The following is a 20,643-nucleotide window of genomic DNA, read 5'->3' as shown; positions in this document are numbered from 1 at the left end:
TATAAAAATGCCACACTGCTCCTCAGACAAGTCAAACTACTGTCCTTTTAGCCAAAAGAAACCCCTCCCCCTTTTCTAACCCCCCTTATCCCCTAATAATTGTCATACACTCCCTTAGTTGGTATGCTGCTGACTATAGTTGAGGTTATGCTTAAAACAACAGAGCTATGGTCTCGGTGGCATGTGCTATATAGCTCAACTGAATGCGTTATTCTGTAAAGATGCATACATACATACCAATGCCACAATATACATAGAAACCACACTTCCTACAGAGTTACTGTAATCCCTCAGAAGTGGTCGTAAACATCTGACACGGCACTCAGCACTAAGAACAGAGAGGCTCTCTGTCTGCACCGTATTGAGGGTTTTGATGCTGGCTTGCACTCTGCCTGGCGTGACCCCACCCCTGGTAAATACAGGGTTGGAGGTTTCCTCCATGGATAAAAATACACTTGCCTCTAAGCAGAGAAGGGGGGGGAGAAAAATTCTTCTCTTTCCTGCGCCCATTGTGCACGAGGAGCTAAAGACTTCATCACTCATCTTAAGTGTTGGGTTTTTTTGGGGGGGGGTGACAGATGTGCAATGTTGTGAGAAATCTGAGTACGGAAAAGTTGTGTCACAAAGTATGTGTTATAAAAGTGAGCAACAATTCTGGTCAATGTTTGCATAGTGTGTGTGTGTGTTGAGGACGGTGTAACTTATTTGGTAATTTAGAGAACTATGTTTTGCCTTCTTCCTGTTTTTGTGTTTTGTCCTTCATGAGCTCCCTTACTTCACAACTTGTGACATCATCATTGTGCTGCATGAGGGTGGCCCAATTCCAATACGGTCCCTACACCCTCCCACTCTGTGGTGGAGTGCACTCCGTTTGTAGTCACACTCACAGCTCAATGAAGCACCCTTCTTTAAGGTGGAGGGGATCAATACAGCAGCCACTTTGGGACGAACATCCCTCTCTCCTGCAAGGAAATAAATATCAGAATCACAAATAGTTTATTGAAATTATAAAATTTATGGAAATTGAGTTTTGCATGTTTTGCTCCCGCTCTAGAATATAAATATAAATATATAAAAATAGAGAAATCATAAGAAAATATAAATAAGAAATATATATAACTATATATAACTATATAATTTGCAAATAATATAAATGCATGCATTTATAAAAATAAGAATATTAGTTTAAATATTCTGTATAAATACATGCAGTGTTAATGCCAGTGTAAACGAGATTATTAAACCTGTGATCACTGATTATTGATTGGGAACATACAGTATGAAAATTGATTGTAATGTACGATGTTGTATTATGCGATTTTATGTAAGATATGCTATTCTGTTTTTGTTTTTTTTATTTTCTTTTTCTTAAAAGCCTAACCAGGGACAAGGTCTGCAAATTAGCTATGGCTAGAAGTCCTCTATACCTTGCATTGGTTGCACTTTAATGAAGTGTAACAATGCCTATGTACTGTCCCTGTCAAATAAACTAATAAATAAATCAAATTGCACAGCTGAATTATTGCACTAAATTATTTCACTGTTAAATCAGTATTGCACAGTTGAAGATATAATAAATGATGGGGCTATAGCTCCTGATAGGGGTGAAAAATATATATATATATGTTATAAATATATGTATTAATATATAAAAATAGAGAAATCATAAGAAAATATAAATAAGAAATATATATAACGACAGAGCAAATAATACTGCTGAAAAATAAGATATATGCAAATAATATAAATACATGCATTTATAAAAAAAAAATGCAAGAATAGTGTAAAATAAGAATATTAGTTTAAATGTACTGTATAAATACAAGCAGTGTTAATGCCACTAAAATATTGCACTGTTAAGTCAGTATTGCACAGTTGAAGATATAATAAATGATGGGGCTATAGCTCCTGATAGGGGTAAAAAATGATAAATATATGTTGTGTATATATATACTGTATGTACAATCTAATGAACATGTCGTTTTCTAGACTGGACGAGGGTATATTTGATCCTAAATACATTCTACTTACTTTATGTTGTTGGCGTATGTATGACAATAAAGTAGAATAAATTAAATGCCTCTTAGTTTGAGCAGTTTACAGTAAATGTTTGTCCTGGTAGTCGCAGGGAACTGACATTGGATCGTGTTCCATGAAGAACACAAAACGGTGTTGCACGTCAACAGTAAGTAAGTGCAGCTGGGTTAAGTCGGCATCGATGCAGGCTCTCTGTTGGAGGGTTTTATAACCCTCTTCTTCCACTCCGCGTTTGGAATGGCAGTTAATATGGCGCACCCTTTACGCGCAATGCGTAAACGGAGTAGACGTGGGCAGGCAGATGGCAGAGGGGGTGGTTTGGACGTGGGCCAGTGTTTCCAGCGAGCAGAGGCCTACAAGGTATACGATCACTGATAAACTTTGTATTAAAAGTTTGACAAGACTCACCAGTGTTTTTTTCTGTGGTCGACCTCAAAATGCATGAAGAGCTTCCTGTTCAGAGAGAATAGTTTTCTACTGGTTGGACTGAGCTGGAAAAGAGACTCTTGGTTACTTCCTTGTTTGAGCTGGAAACACTTAATTCAAAGTTATGGCTCGTAGGACTCCATGCCGGTGAGTAATGTCATCAAGTTTACGCTTGTTTTAGTGTCAGTTTGATCTTCGGTGGATCAAGTTTGATCTATTGAATTAAATTTGGCATATATACAAACTTTTTCTTAACATGCAGTCAGATAGAAATAGCCCAACATGTTGTGACCGTAAACTGCATAACATCTGGTGTTTTGATCTCTTTACAGGAACAAGAATGTCCATGAAATTGTACATCTCTCTCTTCTACAACTCAAGTTTTTTAAGGAAATTAAGAATATAGGAGAATATCTGGTGGGATCCTGTCAGCTTCTGTAACAGGCTGGAGGTTGAGTAGCACGTAAAAATTGAAAATGAGTCACGAGGCACAAGAAAACCAGGGGACGGGACTGAAAGATGTCTTCGACATACTAGTTAAAGCACCTACGCAACGACTGCTAAGCCTGACATTCCAGCTGGGTGAGTCTCCCGAAGACAACATCATCCACGCCTTGTGTCTGATTATTCTCCAGAAAGAGGAGCGAGCCCTGAACAGACTCCAGATGCTGAAGGACAACTACCTCGCTAGCCATCTGGCTGAGAAGTGGCAGATGAGCGGAGGCAAATTAGACGATTTTGCAGTTCATTGTGGTCGTTTGCAAGAGCTTACTGGGGAATCTTTGGCAGCGTTGGCTCGTATTTTCAAGGTTTTGTCAGAACAGAGGCTGTGTGATCCACATCTGAGAAATCTGGCGTATGAGAGAGCCCTTTCCGGTGACAGTCAAAAATCAAACAGTTGTGAGAATCTGGCGTATCATCAACTCAGAGAGGAAGCTAAAGTCGTCTGCGGGCCTCAGTTTGCAGAGTGCTCCTCAAAGGATCTCAAGTCGGGGTCTTACCATGATCCTCCTAGCAGCAGGCTGGATGAAGGAACTTTAAAAGTCACTCTGTCTCCGGATCAGTCAGTGAGCGCTTACAGTTCGCCCAGCCCGCTGCAGGCGACCTATTCAATGCCCTCATACCCTACTCATCTAGAGATAAGCTTACCTCCAACAGCCTCATTTCAAGGTGACAAAATAACTCCAGAAACATCAGATGAGTCCAAACTAAAGACTCTCGTCCTCCTTGTTAGTGAATGTGAAGCAAAAAATGCATCTCACACATCTCAGCCTAAATCCAGTGAACCTCCTCTATCTGGTGCAAATAAACCCTCAAAGATGGATGAATCATTAACCGCAGAGGGCAGTAAGTCAGACAGTCTTATCGCTCAGAGTGAGACTCTTACTCAAACAACCAAACCAACCGCTGAACCAAACTTTGCGCTACCCACTGCAACAAACATTTTCCTACCCAAGATGCCTGTCCCCAGTGAAATGCATGAAACTAAAGATGCAGAAGAGGAGGAAGAGGCCATATTTTATGCGTTTGTTATCTTCCATGCACCGGAGGATGCAGATATGGCCGAGAGTATTAGGGAGAATATGGAAAGGATCATTGGTGAGGGTGAAGGTGCAACTTTTTCTGAGGACTTTGCCGTCCCCGGAAAGGGCACCCTGAGGTGCGTAGAGGATGCCATCAACAACTCGGCCTTCACTATCCTGCTGCTTACCCGCAACTTCAACACTCAACTGCTGACGTTGAAGACAGACTCTGCTCTGATCAACTCCATAAGCAAGAAACACAAGTACAACACGGTTATCCCTCTGCTGCCGCGGGAGAACCGCATGCCCAAAGAGAACCTCCCTATGATTTTGAAGGCAATAAATCCGCTGGATGAGAACAGGAGCTTTGAGAGGAAGATACAAAGGTTTTTGTCTCCGGCGAGGATTAAAACCCAGAGGAAGATCTGGACTGCAGAGCAGACGGTGAAGATGCAGATAGAGAGACAGGAGAGACTGGAGCATGTGAACCAGCACAAAAAGCAGTTGATCCAAGAGTTCGCAACAGCACAGCGGCTGGAGAGAGAGCACATGAGGCTTTTAGTGGCACAACAACTTCTTCTCGGCCCCAGTGTGCCACCAGAACAGCAACAACAACAACAACAACATCCAAATATTCACATTGAAAATGCTCAGTACATTATGATTGGTAATGACTCTCAGATGACTGTGAGTTTGGGTGCAGGTGCAGAAAGAGATGACTTAATTTACAGAGAGGAGCCTTAAAGATAAAAAAAAAAAAAAAGACTTTTTCTGGAGTCGATGTATTTGTAGAAAATGAGAGAAAAACACTGTCTGAACACTAAAATGTCAGCGCTGTTACAATCACTGTGAGATATTCACACATGCAGATTGTTTCATTGTAGTTAAGCATGCTGGTGAAGGGATATTCAATAAAACTGTCAGAATAGCAATTAAGAGACATCTTAATGATTTCAGAGGACTCAGTGAAGAGTCTGTTGAGTTAGAGCAAGAGCTTCAGATGAATGTTTAGCAGAGGACTGCCATCTACTGACCGAATGTGTGATGTATACCTCCTGATCTCCTCTGCTGTGTGAACTCACTTTAGACACTAGAGAGCAATGTCACTCCTCACTGAGGTGCAGTGTCCTCCAGTAGCATCACTGTTCTGGTATCTGAGAGCTAAAAGAGATGAAATAAAATCTTTAATATTTTCTATTTTATTCCAAGTGTTTGTGTCAGTGTGTGTGTGCAAATTTAAATAATTGTGTGAAGGCACAGTTTTGTGTAAGAGTAACTGTAAAACTGAAACGTATTTGGTGATCAGCTCAAGTTTCAAGCATTTGAAACAATCTCCAAAATATACTCATTTATATCCTTGTCTAACCTCGACTCTTATGTCATCTCATCATCCTCCTGTCTCTGTGGCAACTCTCTTAGTTACCAAGGACAACAGCATCAAGCAGACGGTTGTTAACAAAATACTGAGCATCAGTGGTTGCCAATAACTACAGTAGTAAAATTAATGTGAAGATTTTAGTGATCTGCTCTGGTTCAGGCTTAATGGGACCTACCCATGTATCCAGCTAACATAGACATTTTTTGACATTTGGGCTGTCAATCGATTCAAATATTTAATCGCATGATTGTCCATGATTAATCGCAAATTAATTGCACATTTTTTATCTGTTCAAAATGTACCTTAAAGGGAGAATTGTCAAGTATTTAATACTCATCAACATAGGAGTGGGAGAATATGCTTGCTTTATGCAAATGTATGTACATATTTATTATTGGAAATCAATTATCAACACAACACAATGACAAATATTGTCCAGATCCCTCACAGGTACTGCAATTAGCATAAATAAATATGCTCAAATCATAACATGGCAAACTCAAGCACCACAGGCAACAAAGGTGTTTATAAAGTGGGCATGTCTGTAAAGGGGAGACTCGTGGGTACCCATAGAACCCATTTTCTTTCACATATCTTGAGGTCAGAGGTCAAGGGATCCCTTTGAAAATGGACATGAGCGTTTTGTCCTCGCCAAAATTTTGTGTAAGTTTGGAGCGTTATTTATCCTCCTTCTCGCAAGCTAGCATGACATGGTTGGTAACAATGGATACAAATATCTTCACTCTAGCCCTGAAAAACTGAGCCCGCTACAACCTCCAAAAGATCAAGAGTGACGCTATAGGCCATGTCACAGTTGTAAACGTAAACATTCCAACTGTGTCCTAGTTTATATCCTGTTGCAGTGTCTGTGAATGACATAAGCTGACAGGAAGTACACATGGACCCAAGCTGTTGCCTAGTAACGCAATTCTGTTGAAATGGTCTATAACATACTGTAAGTGACGCCAAAAGCATGGCTGTTGCCGTATAACCCATATGTGTATGTTTGTTTCCTACTCAATCTACTCCTGTAACTGCTTATTCTGCCTTTAATCATTGGAGGAAGAAGTATTCAAATCCTTAACTTAAGAAGTTGCAACACCACAATCGAAAAGTCTTGATAAACATCCTGCAGTCAAACTTTCTACACATTACTAAAATAAAATGTACTTGGTATTTAAAATGATCTACTGGCTCACATATTTTAGTGACTAGGAATTTAAGTGTATTTTAATGTTCTTGATGGTTCAGGTGAAGCCGGGTTTGACTGTCACAAAAACAAGGTGACAACCATTAGGGCATCCTATTCACTCAGGCTATCATCCTAGACTGACTTATGTGCTCTAATTCAGCCTAAACTCAGTTTTATCTATAGGTGCAGGACTATTTCAGCATGTGCACTTTAGCCTACAACCCAGGAGGGGCCCTGGTTCGCATCCCTTTATCAGTTTGTCTCCTGCCCGTAAGAGTCTGTACACGCCATTGATGACATCTTTAATAAGCACCTTCTTACCCTTTCTAAGACTCTAGATATTGTAAAAATGAACTGTGAAGCAAAAACAAGTTCATGTAGTTCCTAAAATATTTACAGAGGTAAAAGTAGTGGTGTACAAAATACATATCTCCCACAGATGTGTGTGTGTAAAAGTCTTAAGTCTTGTATTGTAAAGAGGACATCCTGGGCTTTCCAGTGATAATTATCAAGTTGAATGTATTCTTGGTTTAATATCACGCTACAGCCATAATGTGTCAATTTTTTGTATCTTCTAAATTTTTTTTTTTTTAAAAGCCAAAATTGTAAGATTTTCTTTTACCCTAAATAGGAAGGAAATCACACAAAAAAAGAAATTGGAAGACACTTTTTTTACTCGGTTCCCAGGAGGATATATATGTAATACAAATTTTAAAATAAAATGTAATTGCAATTTGTCTGCTCTGTCTTCTAGTAGCCTATAATCAAATTAATTAATTAATTAAAATAAGTTTTTTTTTGGAAAAAAATGTATCCACGACTTTTTTTCTTTTAAAATGTTCAGCTATTATGAGCATCTGTAAATCCGCCAATATTGTGACAGATATATATTTTTAGAATTATTAATATAAATATTATAAATATTATAAATCAATAATAAATAAATAATAAATATTATAAATAAATATTAAATATTTATATATATGTTAATATATATATATATATAAATACATATATATATATATATATATATATAAATACATGATTTTTGATTTTTTTCTTTTTTCTTCATTATTTCTCCGTTGAAAAACATGTGGTATTGAGTCAGAAACCCTGGTGCCAGTGAGCTCCACCTTGGTTAGTGTTACATTGTGGTGACTCCTGTCAGGACTGAATAGACTGGGTGGGTGGATCGCGCCTGCGCAGTGCGCGCTATCCTCCTATCAGTGCCGCAGGAAAAAGCGCAGAGAAGACTCGAGAGAGAGAGAGAGAGGGAGAGAGAGAGAGAGAGAGAGAGAGAGAGAGAGAGAGAGGGAGAGAGGAAAACAGTTAGAGAAAAGAGAGAAAGAAGAACAACATGGACACAATCTTCAGTTAACGTGCGTAAACGGTCCGCTGGTGTCGGACTGTGGTTCTTCCTCCTCCTCCTCCTCCTCCTCTTCCTCACAGCTGCTCCGTTATGTCGGAGAGGAGAATAATGTCTGGGAATATGGAGGAAATCTAAAGAGCTGCTGAACTGCGCGGTGCTTGTTTAAGGGGAAAGCTGAGAGGATGGTGCTGCTGTAGCTCTGTGGTATACATCCAACCCAGTCGTGCTCTCTCTCTCCAACAAACCAAGGCCAAAGTTTTTTTGTTTTTTTTTCCAGGGGAAGAAGAAGGGGAAATTTTTGCTGCATTGAATTCCTCTGGACGGGATGTCATCATCTGCAGTCAGGAGGAGTTCCTCTGGCTGACTGAATCCTCCTCCAGCTGCAGTGTACAACAGAGGAAGATGATGGGAGATGCGGCAGACGACAGAGGGATGAGAAGGACCTTCATCGTACCGACCATCAAGAGCTTCGACCACTACGACTTCACCAGGGCCAAGATCTCCTGCAGCCTGACGTGGCTGGTGGCCAAGGCTTTCGGCTCGGGTAGGTGGTGGCGCCTCTTAATCATCTCCATCTCTGGATTAAATCAGTAGAAAAACATTGTTAAGATTATCATCTAACATGTGTATTAATGTGGACTGATGTGGTGTTGGACCAGGGGGACTATTCAGTAAACAACAGCGTGTAATCAGACAAACCCAATTAAACTTTCACTGTTATTATAAATAGAAGTATTTCCTCTCTTCTATTCTGTGAAATAGCAGCAATAGAAAGTCCTATTTATCCATGTAGAGTCATATCAAACTGATGTAGTATTTTAGGTTGTATTTTTGTTTGCATTGTTTTCCATATAACAATCTCTACCTGGAGGTCATAGGTCATGTCACCGCTGTCATTGATCTAACCTGTTGCCTGCCTATACTGCTAATTATTCCTCCTCGCTGCAGACCTGAGGCTAAACCTATTATGTAACACTACAGATCTTTACTGTTTGCTGCTGGCTGATCAACAGATGCAAAGGACTCGACTCTGTCTGTGTTGTAACTTGAGTCAAAGATGTCAGAAAATTCAATGCAATTGAATGTTTATACACACAAACATTCGTTCACACCCATAAAAACAATCTAAAAAAGCCTAAATATTATAATGCAAGAACTGAACAACAGCGTCTAAAGCCAAAAAGATACATCATGTCAACAAGTGCAGAAAAGTGCAAATGTCACTCTATATGTACACACAGTAAACAGACTTGTACTCGGACTGTTTATAATTTTTCTGGAATAAAACCACTTGCATTGTTTTTTTTGCAGCCAATCTGCTCTAAAATATCTAATCAAGATGTTGATTAATGGTCTAAAATGTCTTGTTTTGTCCAACCAACAGTCCAAAACCTAAAGATAATCACTTTATTATCACATTAGATAAAGGAAAAGCAGCAAAGCCTCACAATAGAGAAGCTGTAAACAAGGAATGTTTGGCATATTTGCTTGAAAAATGACTGAAACAGTTAATCTTTTGCTCTATAAAATGTCAGAATATAGTGAAAAATGCTCAGATGTCTTGTTTTGTCTGACCAGAAGTCCAAAAACCCCAAAGATATTCTGTTTAGTATCACATTATATGAGGAAAAGCAGCAAAGCCTCACAATAGAGAAGCTGTAAACAAGGAATGTTTGGCATATTTGCTTGAAAAATGAGTGAAACGGTTTCTTTTTACTCTATTAAATGTCAGAATATAGTAAATAATGCCCATCACATGTTCCTAAGGCTCAAGGTGATGTCTTAAAATGTCTTGTTTTGTCCAACCAACAGTCCAAAACCTAAAGATATCCACATTATTATCACATAAGATGAGGAAAAGCAGCAAAGCCTCACAATAGAGAAGCTGTAAACAGGGAATGTTTGGTATATTTGCTTGAAAAATGACTAAAAACAGTTTATCTTTTGCTGGTGACGTCTTAAAAGGTCTTGTTTTTTCTGACCAGATGTCCAAAAACCCAAAGATATTCTTTTTACTATCACATAAAAGAAAGATAAACAGCAAATAAGATGAGCTGAACTTAATCGATTATCAAAAAAGTGTCCAGTTAAGATTCTGTTTGATCAAGTAATTGATTAATTGACTAATTGTTTCATCTCTACTAAAGTTTTTCCTTTCGAAGCACACAACAGTTTACAGGCAGTTACGTTTTGCTTTTCTTCACAGCAATACTGGTGATGTTTCCATTTGGATATGTGTGTCAGTAATTATTGCTCATACGTGACTACATGTATCCAAGCTCCGTCCTCAGTGTGGTCTGGCGGCCTCCCCTCATAAAGACAGAGTAATTCAAACCCAGACGTTTACTCCAGCTCCTAATGAATGCTTTTAGCGGCTGCTCCTCCGTGTACAGTTCTCACACAGACAGACAAACCTAGACAGAGACAGACGTCTGAATCACACACATCGATCCAACAGCGAGCGCCAAATAGAGCTGCACATGACTCACTTATTCTACTCTTAATGTTGGGGAGACACACAAGGTAGAGGACAGTTCAGAATGAAGACCGGCGGCTGTTAGCATACTTCTGCCGCCTTGTTTTTATTCCCATCCCTTGTGGTGACACAGTTTCAACTCCCAGCGCCGCCGAGCACTGTGGCCCACTTCATGTAACCAGTCCTCCTCAGAGCTTTGTTTGGCCTAGTTTGGATGGATGGTTTGGATCTGGTGGCGCTCAGATGTAACAACTCTCTCCTCAGCTGAAAGTTTGTGCTGAAACTTCAGAGAGATGGATTTGCATAAGCAACGTTGTGCTGACCACGTACAGTATATGCATAGTGTGCAGCAGAAAGCAAGGAAGTAAAAAATATGCATATGGCACTTTTTAAAACAAAGTGATTGACAGTAAGAAGACGGGGGGGAAGAGACAAGAAAAGCACAATTACGTGCACATCCCTCAAAGTAAAAATCAAAAGAAAGCAAATGGCTTTTAAGATGGTCTGATAGTAATGAGGCAAACACATTAGTGCATGTGGAGGTTCGTGAGTGGGCGTGTAATGAATGTCAGAGCACAGCTTTACTGTGTCCACACTTTTGTCCTGCTGTGTCTCCATGTTGGCCTCAGATGAGCAACAAAGGTCGTCTCAGATTTTAACAAGTGCGTAAAGTGCTAGCCCTCAACTATTGTTAAAGATCTCCACCAAGGCATTTAAAACTACTCTGTCATTATTTGTGCCTGATTTTCCCACAAAAAGTTCAATTAACGTGTTAAACATTGTTAGAATTACATCTACTCCCTCTCTCTCGTATTGAAAAATCCAGAATCAAATCAAAAGTTTTTCCTGCGGGACACAAAATGCCTCCTACTTTACTGAAAAGCACATTCTCAGTGTGAGTGTGAAAACACTTTTCATTTTTTTTAACTCTGCACGTGCATCATTCTGCACGTTGAAGCTCCAAACGTCTAAGTGAAGTAACACGTGTGTGTGTGAGTGGAGGAGAGCTTTAAGAATCGATGCATGAACAGCATTGATTTTTTGGTCTCTTGGGACTAATGTAGCTGGTGGTTACTAGTCACTCACTGTCTGGCATTTGTTTGCCTCAGTGTTGGTTCAACGTAACTGCACTCAACATCAATATGCGGTTATAATTTGAATATCTAATCAAATCTGAATGGTGAGTTTACACCAAAGGGTGACATCACATTCTCAGCTGCGGCACAGATACCGCAGCGATTCTGGCTGGACTCACGCAGGTCACAGCAGTAATGTAAACCACAGGTCGCCAACACTAACCTTTATTCAGCTCATTCAGAAGAGGCCGTTCTTCTTCAACTCCATTACTTAAAACAACGAAAAAAATGACCACATAGAGTATTAAAAAAAGTATTCTCTGCAGCCATGCTGGAATGAATACTACTTTGCTTCTAAAGCGATTCAGGAACTGATCAGTGAAATCAGATGGTGTAGTGAATGGCTTGAATGAAAACATGCATACTCCGTCCCTGAACTGAAGGGCCTTTCAGGCTTTGATCATCTGACAGCTGTGCAGTGATGTTCATGAGTTTGTGCTCCGTGTTTCATATGTTGCATTACTTTGAAATGAGAAGCCAGCTCATGCTTACGTAGCATGTATGTGTATAGGAAAATAAATATTGGATACCCAGTACATGAATACATTTGCCACCAGCCATCATGCAGCAAATTATGAGAGATAATTTGTAACCTACGTTGGCATCCATCCTGTAGCTCAGATGGTAGAAAGGGTCCTGTTTAGAAGGTAACGCGTATATTGCAAAACTCTTGCGAGATGGTTATAGTTAGGCATTGACCTTGAATAGTTATGGTCAGGATAGGTCATCGGGCAGCGAGTCTCGCGAGGGTTTTTGCAAGTTTTCTCAATATGCGGGATACCTTCAAGACATGACCGGTAGAAAGGTTCGGTTCACTCTCACCACTCTCATAGAGTCGTTTTTAGTCGCAGCAGTTTTCAGCAAAATAAATTGTAAAAATCAACTGTACGCTACCTGCCCATTACCCAATGACAGCTAGACATGGTTCACAACTAGCTGGTGAACCTAGTGGAGCATTTAGCAGCTAAAGAGCCAGATATTTCACCCAAGTAGCCAAATAATCTGTTGGTTTGAAGTATATTTTTTTAAATTATTATCTTGTCCAGTGTTTCCAAAACTTCTTTTCTGGGGACTCACTTTTTAAAAATGACAAACCATCGCGACCGAATTCACAATAATCCTTATCTATACATCTTGAGAAGAGCGGATTTGCGTGTAAATGAACTATCCTGACCATTTTTACCACCGTTTCTGAATCACCTCATATTGTCTTGAATAGGTAAACCAGCCATTTCGAAGAGATATAAGTCACAACTTTGTTTTATGCATATACACATGTGTGCTAACACCACGTACTAACAGCAATATAAGTCAAAGCTAATGTACTAATAATCTAAACTCTGTAAAAATAAACTTTAGAAATCATTACCAGTTGGCAGTCCAGATCACTAACTGAGTTTTTAACAGAGCGCAGTTAGCCAGCAGAGATAAACAGTGCTGACCGTGATGTTGTGTATGCTGAGCTGTGATCCCGGGGGTCTCCAGGGGAGCAGTCTTCCCCGTGCCTGGACTTCCTGTGGCAGCTACTTCCTGTCTGTTTCCTCTTTGATGGCCAACACAAAGGAGGGGGTTTTCACTTGACGAGGCAGATTTTCATGAACTCTAGAAAAGCTTGCTCTCTGTTCTATTGTGGCCTGCTGTTCTTCTATTGTTTTGTTAAAGGATTTTATTAATCTGGAATCTTAAAGGTCATCTGATTAAACACGTAAAGCGTGCCATTATCTGAAAAGAAAGCTTGTCTGAATAGGGATTTCTCTTCAAAGAGTGTACTGTAACTAACCATTTCTATCAAAAGAGCCATAATTACATCCCACAAATGTTTCTTTAGTTCCCAAATTTGTATTCTCAGAGGCTTCATTAAATACAGATCCATTAATCATCTTTATAGACATTCAGAGAAGAGTAGGATTGATTTAGGAGTTTAGTAGTTGTGACTCACTAGACACAGGAGGGCTTGTTATAAAGTAGATGTTGATGTGGTTTAAACGTCGGCCTGTAGCTTTAAATATCTCTTTTCATCACCCGGTGCTGGGAGGGCTGCACCAACCACAGCCACTGGAAAAACTGCAGAGGTTTGATCACAAGCTTAATGGATTTTGTGCTTTAAATATTTCAGTTTATTGTGTTGTTTTGTTGAGCTCTTTTGCCTCCACAGTGTTGTTGTTATTTCTGAGGATTAAAGAGCAGAAAGCTGCACCTTTAAGACAGATTCCTTTACTGTCCTTTGTTTCCTCCAGTGTGATTCAGACGCAGGCAGAGAGGAAATGACCCCACACACCAGGAATACACGAGCACACACACATGCACACATTCCTATACAAGAGTCTAGTCTGACTAAAGTGACACACAGGGGATAGAGGTGCATAGATAGAGTGTATATGTAATTCAATGACAGATTGATGACTAGTATAGTATAGCCTTGAGTCACAACATGTGGTTAACAACAACAAAGTATGTCCTGGAAGTGTAGCTGTGTGTGTGTGTGTGTGTGTGTTCAGCTATTTTCTTCAAATCAGATTTACTGAATGAGGTAACAGGATTAGAGGGTACTCCATGCTTCGTGACATACACTCCCGTCTACACACATACTTGACACACACACACACACTGTGGCTTTGTGCTCACAAGATGTCCTGTGTGGATCTCCAGTGAGATAAGCACCAACAAATACACACATGACATTGGCGTGCTTCTTATTGTGATAGTGAAAACGCTCTCTCTGCCTGCTTCACCTCCAACTGAACTCACTTCCTTCTACGTTATATACTTTTCAGTGATGATGTTCAGGAGGTTTTGTGTTGGACATCATCTTTTCTGTGTGTGTGATTGTATGTGTGCAACAAGCTTTGAGCTGGTTGTGACCACGAAGGCGAGGCTCTGAGCTACAATGTACAAGAGGGGCGTCATAGCAACAACAACAAAGGCAGTAAAATAAAGAATAATAGAGTTTTTATTTATTGCCTGCATGCATTCAGTGTTCGCTTCTCTGGAGATGCATTGATCAATATCAGCTCTAACCCATATACTCTGTGTCTTCCTCTCTGCTCAGATGCGGTACCAGAGGAGCTGGTGGAGCCTCTATACAGGGACCAGTACAACCAGGAGCACCTGAAGCCTCCGGTGGCCTGCCTGCTCCAGTCTGCTGAGCTCTACTGCCGGGCGGGAAGCCTGATCCTCCGCAGCGATGCTGTCAAACCTTTACTGGGACACAACGCCGTCATCCAGGCCCTGGCTCAGAAAGGCCTCTACGTCACCGACCAGGACCGACTGGTCACTGAGAGAGACCTGACCAGCACGCCTATACACATGGTGAGTGGGGATGATTGAAAACATCCTGCTGATTTTACATTTTACAGTCTAATTTAGGTTTTTGCATGTTTTTTTTCCTGTACTGCACATAAATGGACATTCTCACACTCACACTTAAAAATGAATTTAGTAACCATGGTGATGCAATGTGTGAAATGGGATCACTGGATTTAGATCTCAATCTGTTCAACTGCAAATTCATACATATGCTCACACACATGTAAGTGCATAAGTATATAAACCAGGGCTACAACTAGGTCTGTCGAATAATCGATTACGTGATTTAAACGATAATAATCACATAAAAGCACCACTTTAAATCTTGTGTTTACCAGAGATGTGCTCATAAATTTCTTGAAAATAAGTCATTCAGCATAAAAAATGACTAATCAACTAAAGAAATCTCAGTCGACTAAGACCAAAACGACCGATGAGTCGACTAATAACCCAAACATATAACCTTTACAACGATATAAAAGCAGCACTTGGACACATTTGAGAAGCTTGAAGCAGCAGATGCTTGATAAATAACAGTGGGTGTAACTGTGTGCTTTGCCGTGTCTCAGTGAGTTATATGATAGTGTGTTTGCGTGGACGGCTCCATGTGTCCGACTGTTAGAGTCCGTCCTCCCAAGATCTGTCCCGTTGAGAGAAAAACAACCGCTAATGATGGGTTTCCTATAGCAACCCATTACTCACTGTTGGGTCTCTGTGTGTCATTAGACAGCTCTGGGCGAACATGATGCCTTAGAGGTATTCTAGTAGTATGCTGTCAGTACTGTATGCAGCACCGGAGGGAAGTACATAATAACATAATTATTGATTGATCTTAATCTGAAAATTCATTATTTTTTTGTGTCGGGGATTATAGTTTAGTCTAGATATATTTGAGTATCAGAAAATATAGACAAATGCCAAATAAATGTATTAATGTTGCTCCTTTTTTCCGACCAACAGTCCAAAACTCAAAGATATTCAGTTTACCTTAATATTAAACAGAGACAAGCAGAAAATCCTCACATCTGAGAGGCTGTAACAAACTAATTTGGGAAATTTTCGCTTGAGAAATGACTCAAGTAGGGCTGCAAATATGATTATTTTCATTGTCGATTAATATCTTGATTAATCAATTACTTGTTTGTATGAAATGTCAGAAAATTGGGAAAAATGTTGATCAGTGCTTCCCAAAGCCCAAGATGACGTCCTCAACTGTCTTGTTTTGTCCAGAACTCAAAGATATTCAGTTTACTGTCATAGAGGAGTAAAGAAACCAGAAAATATTCACATTTAAGAAGCTGGAATCAGAGAATTTGACTTTTTTTTTTCAAAAAATGACTCAAACCGATTATCTAAACAATTGGCGATTCATTTAATAGTTGACAACTAATCCATTAATGCAGCTCTAGACTCAAGCAATTATCATAACTGCCCATAATTTCCCGATGGCTGACTGATCGATTGATTAGCTCATTGTTAAACATAATACCGCCACCTTTTACTGCACTGTGAGTAGGATGGATTTGATTCTGAGCCCCAGAAGAGTGCATTAACGGTGTTTTAGTCTAAGAAGGGTGAGTCTGTGGGAACAGATCCAGACACACTGTTAGCACACGCATGGCTGGAGAGCGTCAGGGGCACTTCTGCTGACGCTAAAAGGTGTCTGCATTGCAGTGCACCCTCTCTCCTCCCTCCCTCCCTCTCGTGCTCTCCATCTCCTTGTCTGTCTTACTGTGTCTTTCCTCAACTCTCTGTTTGCCACATCTGTCATGGTCTCTTTTTTTTTATCCTTTCCTACCTCTGTCTCAGCCGAACTCTTATCTCTGTGGATTAAATGAGACCGGGACATTGTTATCTCCTGAATATTTAACTGTAGCTTTATCATATTTCACATGTTTCTCTCTCTCAGGCTGTACCGAGTGTTTCATTTCATTTGCCCGTTGCTTGTGCTCAAGAGGATAATTCAAAGTCACTATTCAAGGGCGTTTTTATGGTTGATTGTTCTCACTACGTCACTCATTGACTGAGGATGTCATGAAGGTGGTAATGATGAGTGCGGCACTTAATGATCCCATGTTCTTTCTCACCTATAAAAGTGCATATAGATCTCTCTCTGCGTCTCTCTAGTTCTGTGTGATTTAGTGTCAGTGTTAAGTAGACAAATGGAGCCCGAAGCCCATCGTCTCCCTACGACTATTGACCTTCATTTGTGTAGCACACATTAACCTGTCCATCCTCATTTTAGCTCTGTGCCCTTTTGAATTCATTAGATCGGTTCTGCTGCACAAGAGCTGCCTGTGTGTGTTATTTGCGGAGTCAGCAGGATCATTTCAGTCACGCTCAAGTCGAGGCTTTTCATTTTGGGTTATGGTATATCTGCGGTGAAAATGATGACCTCATGGTTTTCCAAATACTGTGCAACAGAAGAATAACTCGTGTCAAGGAGGAGGAGAAGGAGGAGGAGGAGGAGCGAAACAGTCTGTCAGAGGGCGAATGGATATATAGAGAGAAGGAGGGAACGGGGAGGAAGATGGAGTTTAGGGGGGCTGCCATTTGGCTGTAATCCAGGAGGAAGCAGGAAAGTAGAGCAAGAGAACGGAGGAAAGATGGAAGATGTGGAAGTCTACAGGAGGACGATTGGAAAAGGGGTAGATGGGGATAGGCGGGAAGGAAAGATAGAGGAGAGGGAAGGTATTGCCTTTTTGGCGAGCGGGACGACGTGTGTGCCAGAGAACGAGTGGAAAAGGCCCACTGTTAATATGACCATCTGGAAAGAGGGGAAAGGAGGGGACGAAAAGGGAGACGTAGAGCGGAGTGCAGGGAGTGGAGAGGAGGAAGACGTGATGTACACTACTGCAGCACTGTGGAGGGTGGGGTCTCACAGTGAGTCAAAGCATGTCTGGTGCACAAATGAGAGCCCCCCCTCCCACAATACACACACATGCACACACACCTCCAAAGAGCTGTCAGACCTCCTGCAGTGTACACAAGACCTGTGTGTCCTTTTCTAGCTTTACTTTCTCACTTTTTTTCTCTGTCTCGCACATGCATGCCCTCCAAGTGTTAAAACACTAAGACAAAGAAAGTGATGGAGACGAGGGAGCCGTAGCGGTAATTGAATTTTCCTGCAGAGGGGCGTGTACCCTCCGACTAAAAGCCTCCTGCCGAACAGCGCTGAGAGATTGGGAGGATTTTATGGACGTGTGTGTGAGAAAGATAGCGATAGCGGCCATTATTTTTAGGGGACAAACAGTTAATCTCAACATCTCAACAGAGCCAGACATGTAGGTGTAAAGTTGTACAATAAAAAACACTGGTGTTGCTCAGATCGTAGCTCATTTCTCAGTGTGTACCTGCACTGAATGGACACTTGTGATGTTTGTGGAGGAAGAGGTTACTTTCATTATCTGTTTGCTCAGCTGTACTGTGCTTTCCTATAGATGCCTTTGATCAAGGGCACACACACACACACACACGCACACACACTCTCATGCAGCCATACAACAGTAGTGATGAATACTGATGCACCGGTTAGAGAGCGTGCATGTGAGCACTGCAGCTCTTTACAGCTCTTTATGACCAGCATCAGCCATTTCTACAGCCTTATAAGGCGTGTCTGTCACCATGAGGGGTTTAGACTTGCTTCTGTGCTCACACACACACACACACACACACACCCCAAAGGTCTTTGTGAAGGGATACGAGACAGCACATGGTTTTTAAATCCGTCCGGTAGTGTCAACAGTAGTGATTTTTTGTCTGTGGATATGAGAACAGTCTGTAGATTTGTGACTCCATATAACCTGTCTGTCTGTCTCTCGTGCACACTCACATACTATATGTACATATCACACACACACACACACACACACACACACACACACACAGTATATACTGTACATACACACATGCATGTTAGATCTGAATACATTGGTTGATGCTTTTATTCATAGTGTGAAAGCTCAGAAAATTGATCTTGTTCCATAAAAAATAAAAAATATAATTACGTTGCTTTTGCGCCGCTATATATTTGCGTTCTGTGTGAAAGTACTCATGACAAAAATATATTGACATGCAAATTAATTACACAAAAAAAACAACAGTGTGTAGCGGCCTTAAAGCTCATTAATTAACACGCTTTAGGTTGTTTGTTTATTTTGTGCTCAAATATAAATGTAAAAATGACAAGTTACACACTGTCACTACTATACAGTCATAATATTATACTACTACTCTAAAAGACCCTCTCCTGCTCTCCCAAAAACATACTCTACCCTCCCCTCAGCAAAAAGAAAAAATACATAATCGCCCTCTAATAATTTTCATACAGTGACTTAGAAAAGTCCCAAAACACTTTTGCCAAATGATAGTCAAACTTTTACCACTAAATACAGTAGGCAAACAAAATTGTGATCCATGTTTTGTGTTTTAATGCAGATGTTAATTTACAAAAACCCTAATGAAACATAAATCAAAAAAATTACTTGTCATTATCATTTAAAATTCATGTTGCTTCTTCGCCTAACACACACACACACACACACACACACACACACACACACACACACCTTCACAAGCTTCTTAACAGCATTAAAGATTTAGGGGGGTTTTATGCAAATGAGTTCAGAAAAGCTTCAATCACAGAAAAAGCTCAGTGGGTTTTCATGAAAATCATGTGTTCTGGATCTCCAGCTCCAGTCCAAGCTGCTCGGCCTGTCTCTCCCTCTCTCTGTCTTTCTGTCTGTCTCTGCCTCTCTCTGTCTTTCTGTCTGTCTCTCCTTTTCCCTCTCCGTCTCTCTGTCTCTCTGTCATTCAGACCGGCTACTGTACATCTGGAGGAGAATGTCAAATATCTGGCAATATCCTGCAGATGCAGGAATTCAAAACATTGTCTGCAGACTGTTTCATAGACAGTTCAATATCAGGCTCCGATCCTGTTTACCCATTTAATACACTACAGCTGTGGCATTCAGTATAACATACTGTTTGTCCACCTGCATGCATCATTATACAGGTCAGCATTGCATCAGTGTCTACAAACAACTGTTCAGTAAAGGACCAATTAATGACATCAGTTGACACATAAGTCCAGTTTATTCACGTATTTCAGCACTTATTTCCATGAGGAGTTTGTTTCTAACCGCCGTATTTCTTCGGTACACGCTGTCTGTTTAGACTGGCAGTCGTTGAGCACCAGCAGCAGTCCAGAGTCGTAGCGCCGCTGGATCAGTAGTTGGTTTCTTGGGGAAACACTCGGTCACACTGGCTGTTACAAGAGGCTGCGTGGTTATGAATGGAGGCCTGTATGGGCTGCGGTGGGACGAGGTCTCAGTGCTTGTTTGTGTCTGTTGGTGTGAGTCACCTGCATCCCGGAGCACCTGACTTTATAGGTGTTTGTTCAGTTAGGTTGCACGCAGACGTACACACAGAGCGCAAATGTTTTTGAGTTGACCCGGTGGTGTGACAGGAAAGGGAAGAGGAGGTCTGTTGGTCTGACCGGCCTGGAATGGGATTAGAAAGGCCAGGAGAATGTCAAGCTTTGTGTGCTTTAGGTGTTGATGGCTGGTAAAACCACATTAGGTAATGTGTGCACTATAAAAGTAGTTCTACATGTACAGATGTTTAAAAGTGTGTTTCAGAGGGATGGATCAGATTTTCGAAGGATTAATCAGCTGACATCTCAGCAACTTCCTGGTGTCCAAAAAACTGCCTCAGTTGACATCACAAGACATACAGTAGTAGGTTTGAAGCGTGTTTTACTACTGTGAGTAGCTACAGTGAACTAGGCCTGCTACATACT

The 20,643-nt window shown here is 40.7% G+C and overlaps 2 protein-coding genes across 6 annotated transcripts in view; both read left to right on the top strand.

Moving 5' to 3' along the window:
• The first annotated feature begins 2,178 nt into the window (after positions 1–2,178).
• On the top strand, positions 2,179–4,793 carry ticam1 (TIR domain containing adaptor molecule 1). 2 transcript variants are annotated; one of them, XM_074651096.1, is made up of 3 exons: positions 2,179–2,397; positions 2,485–2,610; positions 2,796–4,793. In XM_074651096.1, exon 3 carries the CDS (start codon positions 2,940–2,942, stop codon positions 4,728–4,730), a length of 1,791 nt encoding a protein of 596 aa, XP_074507197.1. In that variant the 5' UTR covers positions 2,179–2,397; positions 2,485–2,610; positions 2,796–2,939; the 3' UTR covers positions 4,731–4,793. The 2 variants fall into 2 exon arrangements, with proteins under 2 accessions (XP_074507197.1, XP_074507196.1); XM_074651095.1 differs by having other exon boundaries at positions 2,179–2,610.
• Positions 4,794–7,806: 3,013 nt separating this feature from the next.
• camsap2b (calmodulin regulated spectrin-associated protein family, member 2b) overlaps positions 7,807–20,643 on the top strand; it is a 37,043-nt gene continuing 24,206 nt past the window's right edge. For all 4 annotated transcript variants that reach the window (XM_074651094.1, XM_074651092.1, XM_074651093.1 and 1 more), the window contains exons 1-2: positions 7,807–8,469; positions 14,587–14,846. In XM_074651094.1, the coding sequence (XP_074507195.1) occupies positions 8,328–8,469; positions 14,587–14,846 (402 nt within the window). In that variant the 5' untranslated portion in view covers positions 7,807–8,327. The remainder of the gene's footprint in view (positions 8,470–14,586; positions 14,847–20,643) is intronic.

Source organism: Sebastes fasciatus, chromosome 11, assembly GCF_043250625.1.
Source record: "Sebastes fasciatus isolate fSebFas1 chromosome 11, fSebFas1.pri, whole genome shotgun sequence".
In the NCBI taxonomy this organism is placed as follows: Eukaryota; Metazoa; Chordata; class Actinopteri; order Perciformes; family Sebastidae; genus Sebastes; species Sebastes fasciatus.
Note: the sequence above shows the minus strand (reverse complement) of the source record. Positions and strands in the feature narration are given on the sequence as shown.

Coding starts and splice junctions, on each gene's coding strand:
- ticam1 (XM_074651096.1), top strand. CDS start 2,940: ATGAGTCACGAGGCACAAGAAAACCAGGGGACGGGACTGAAAGATGTC.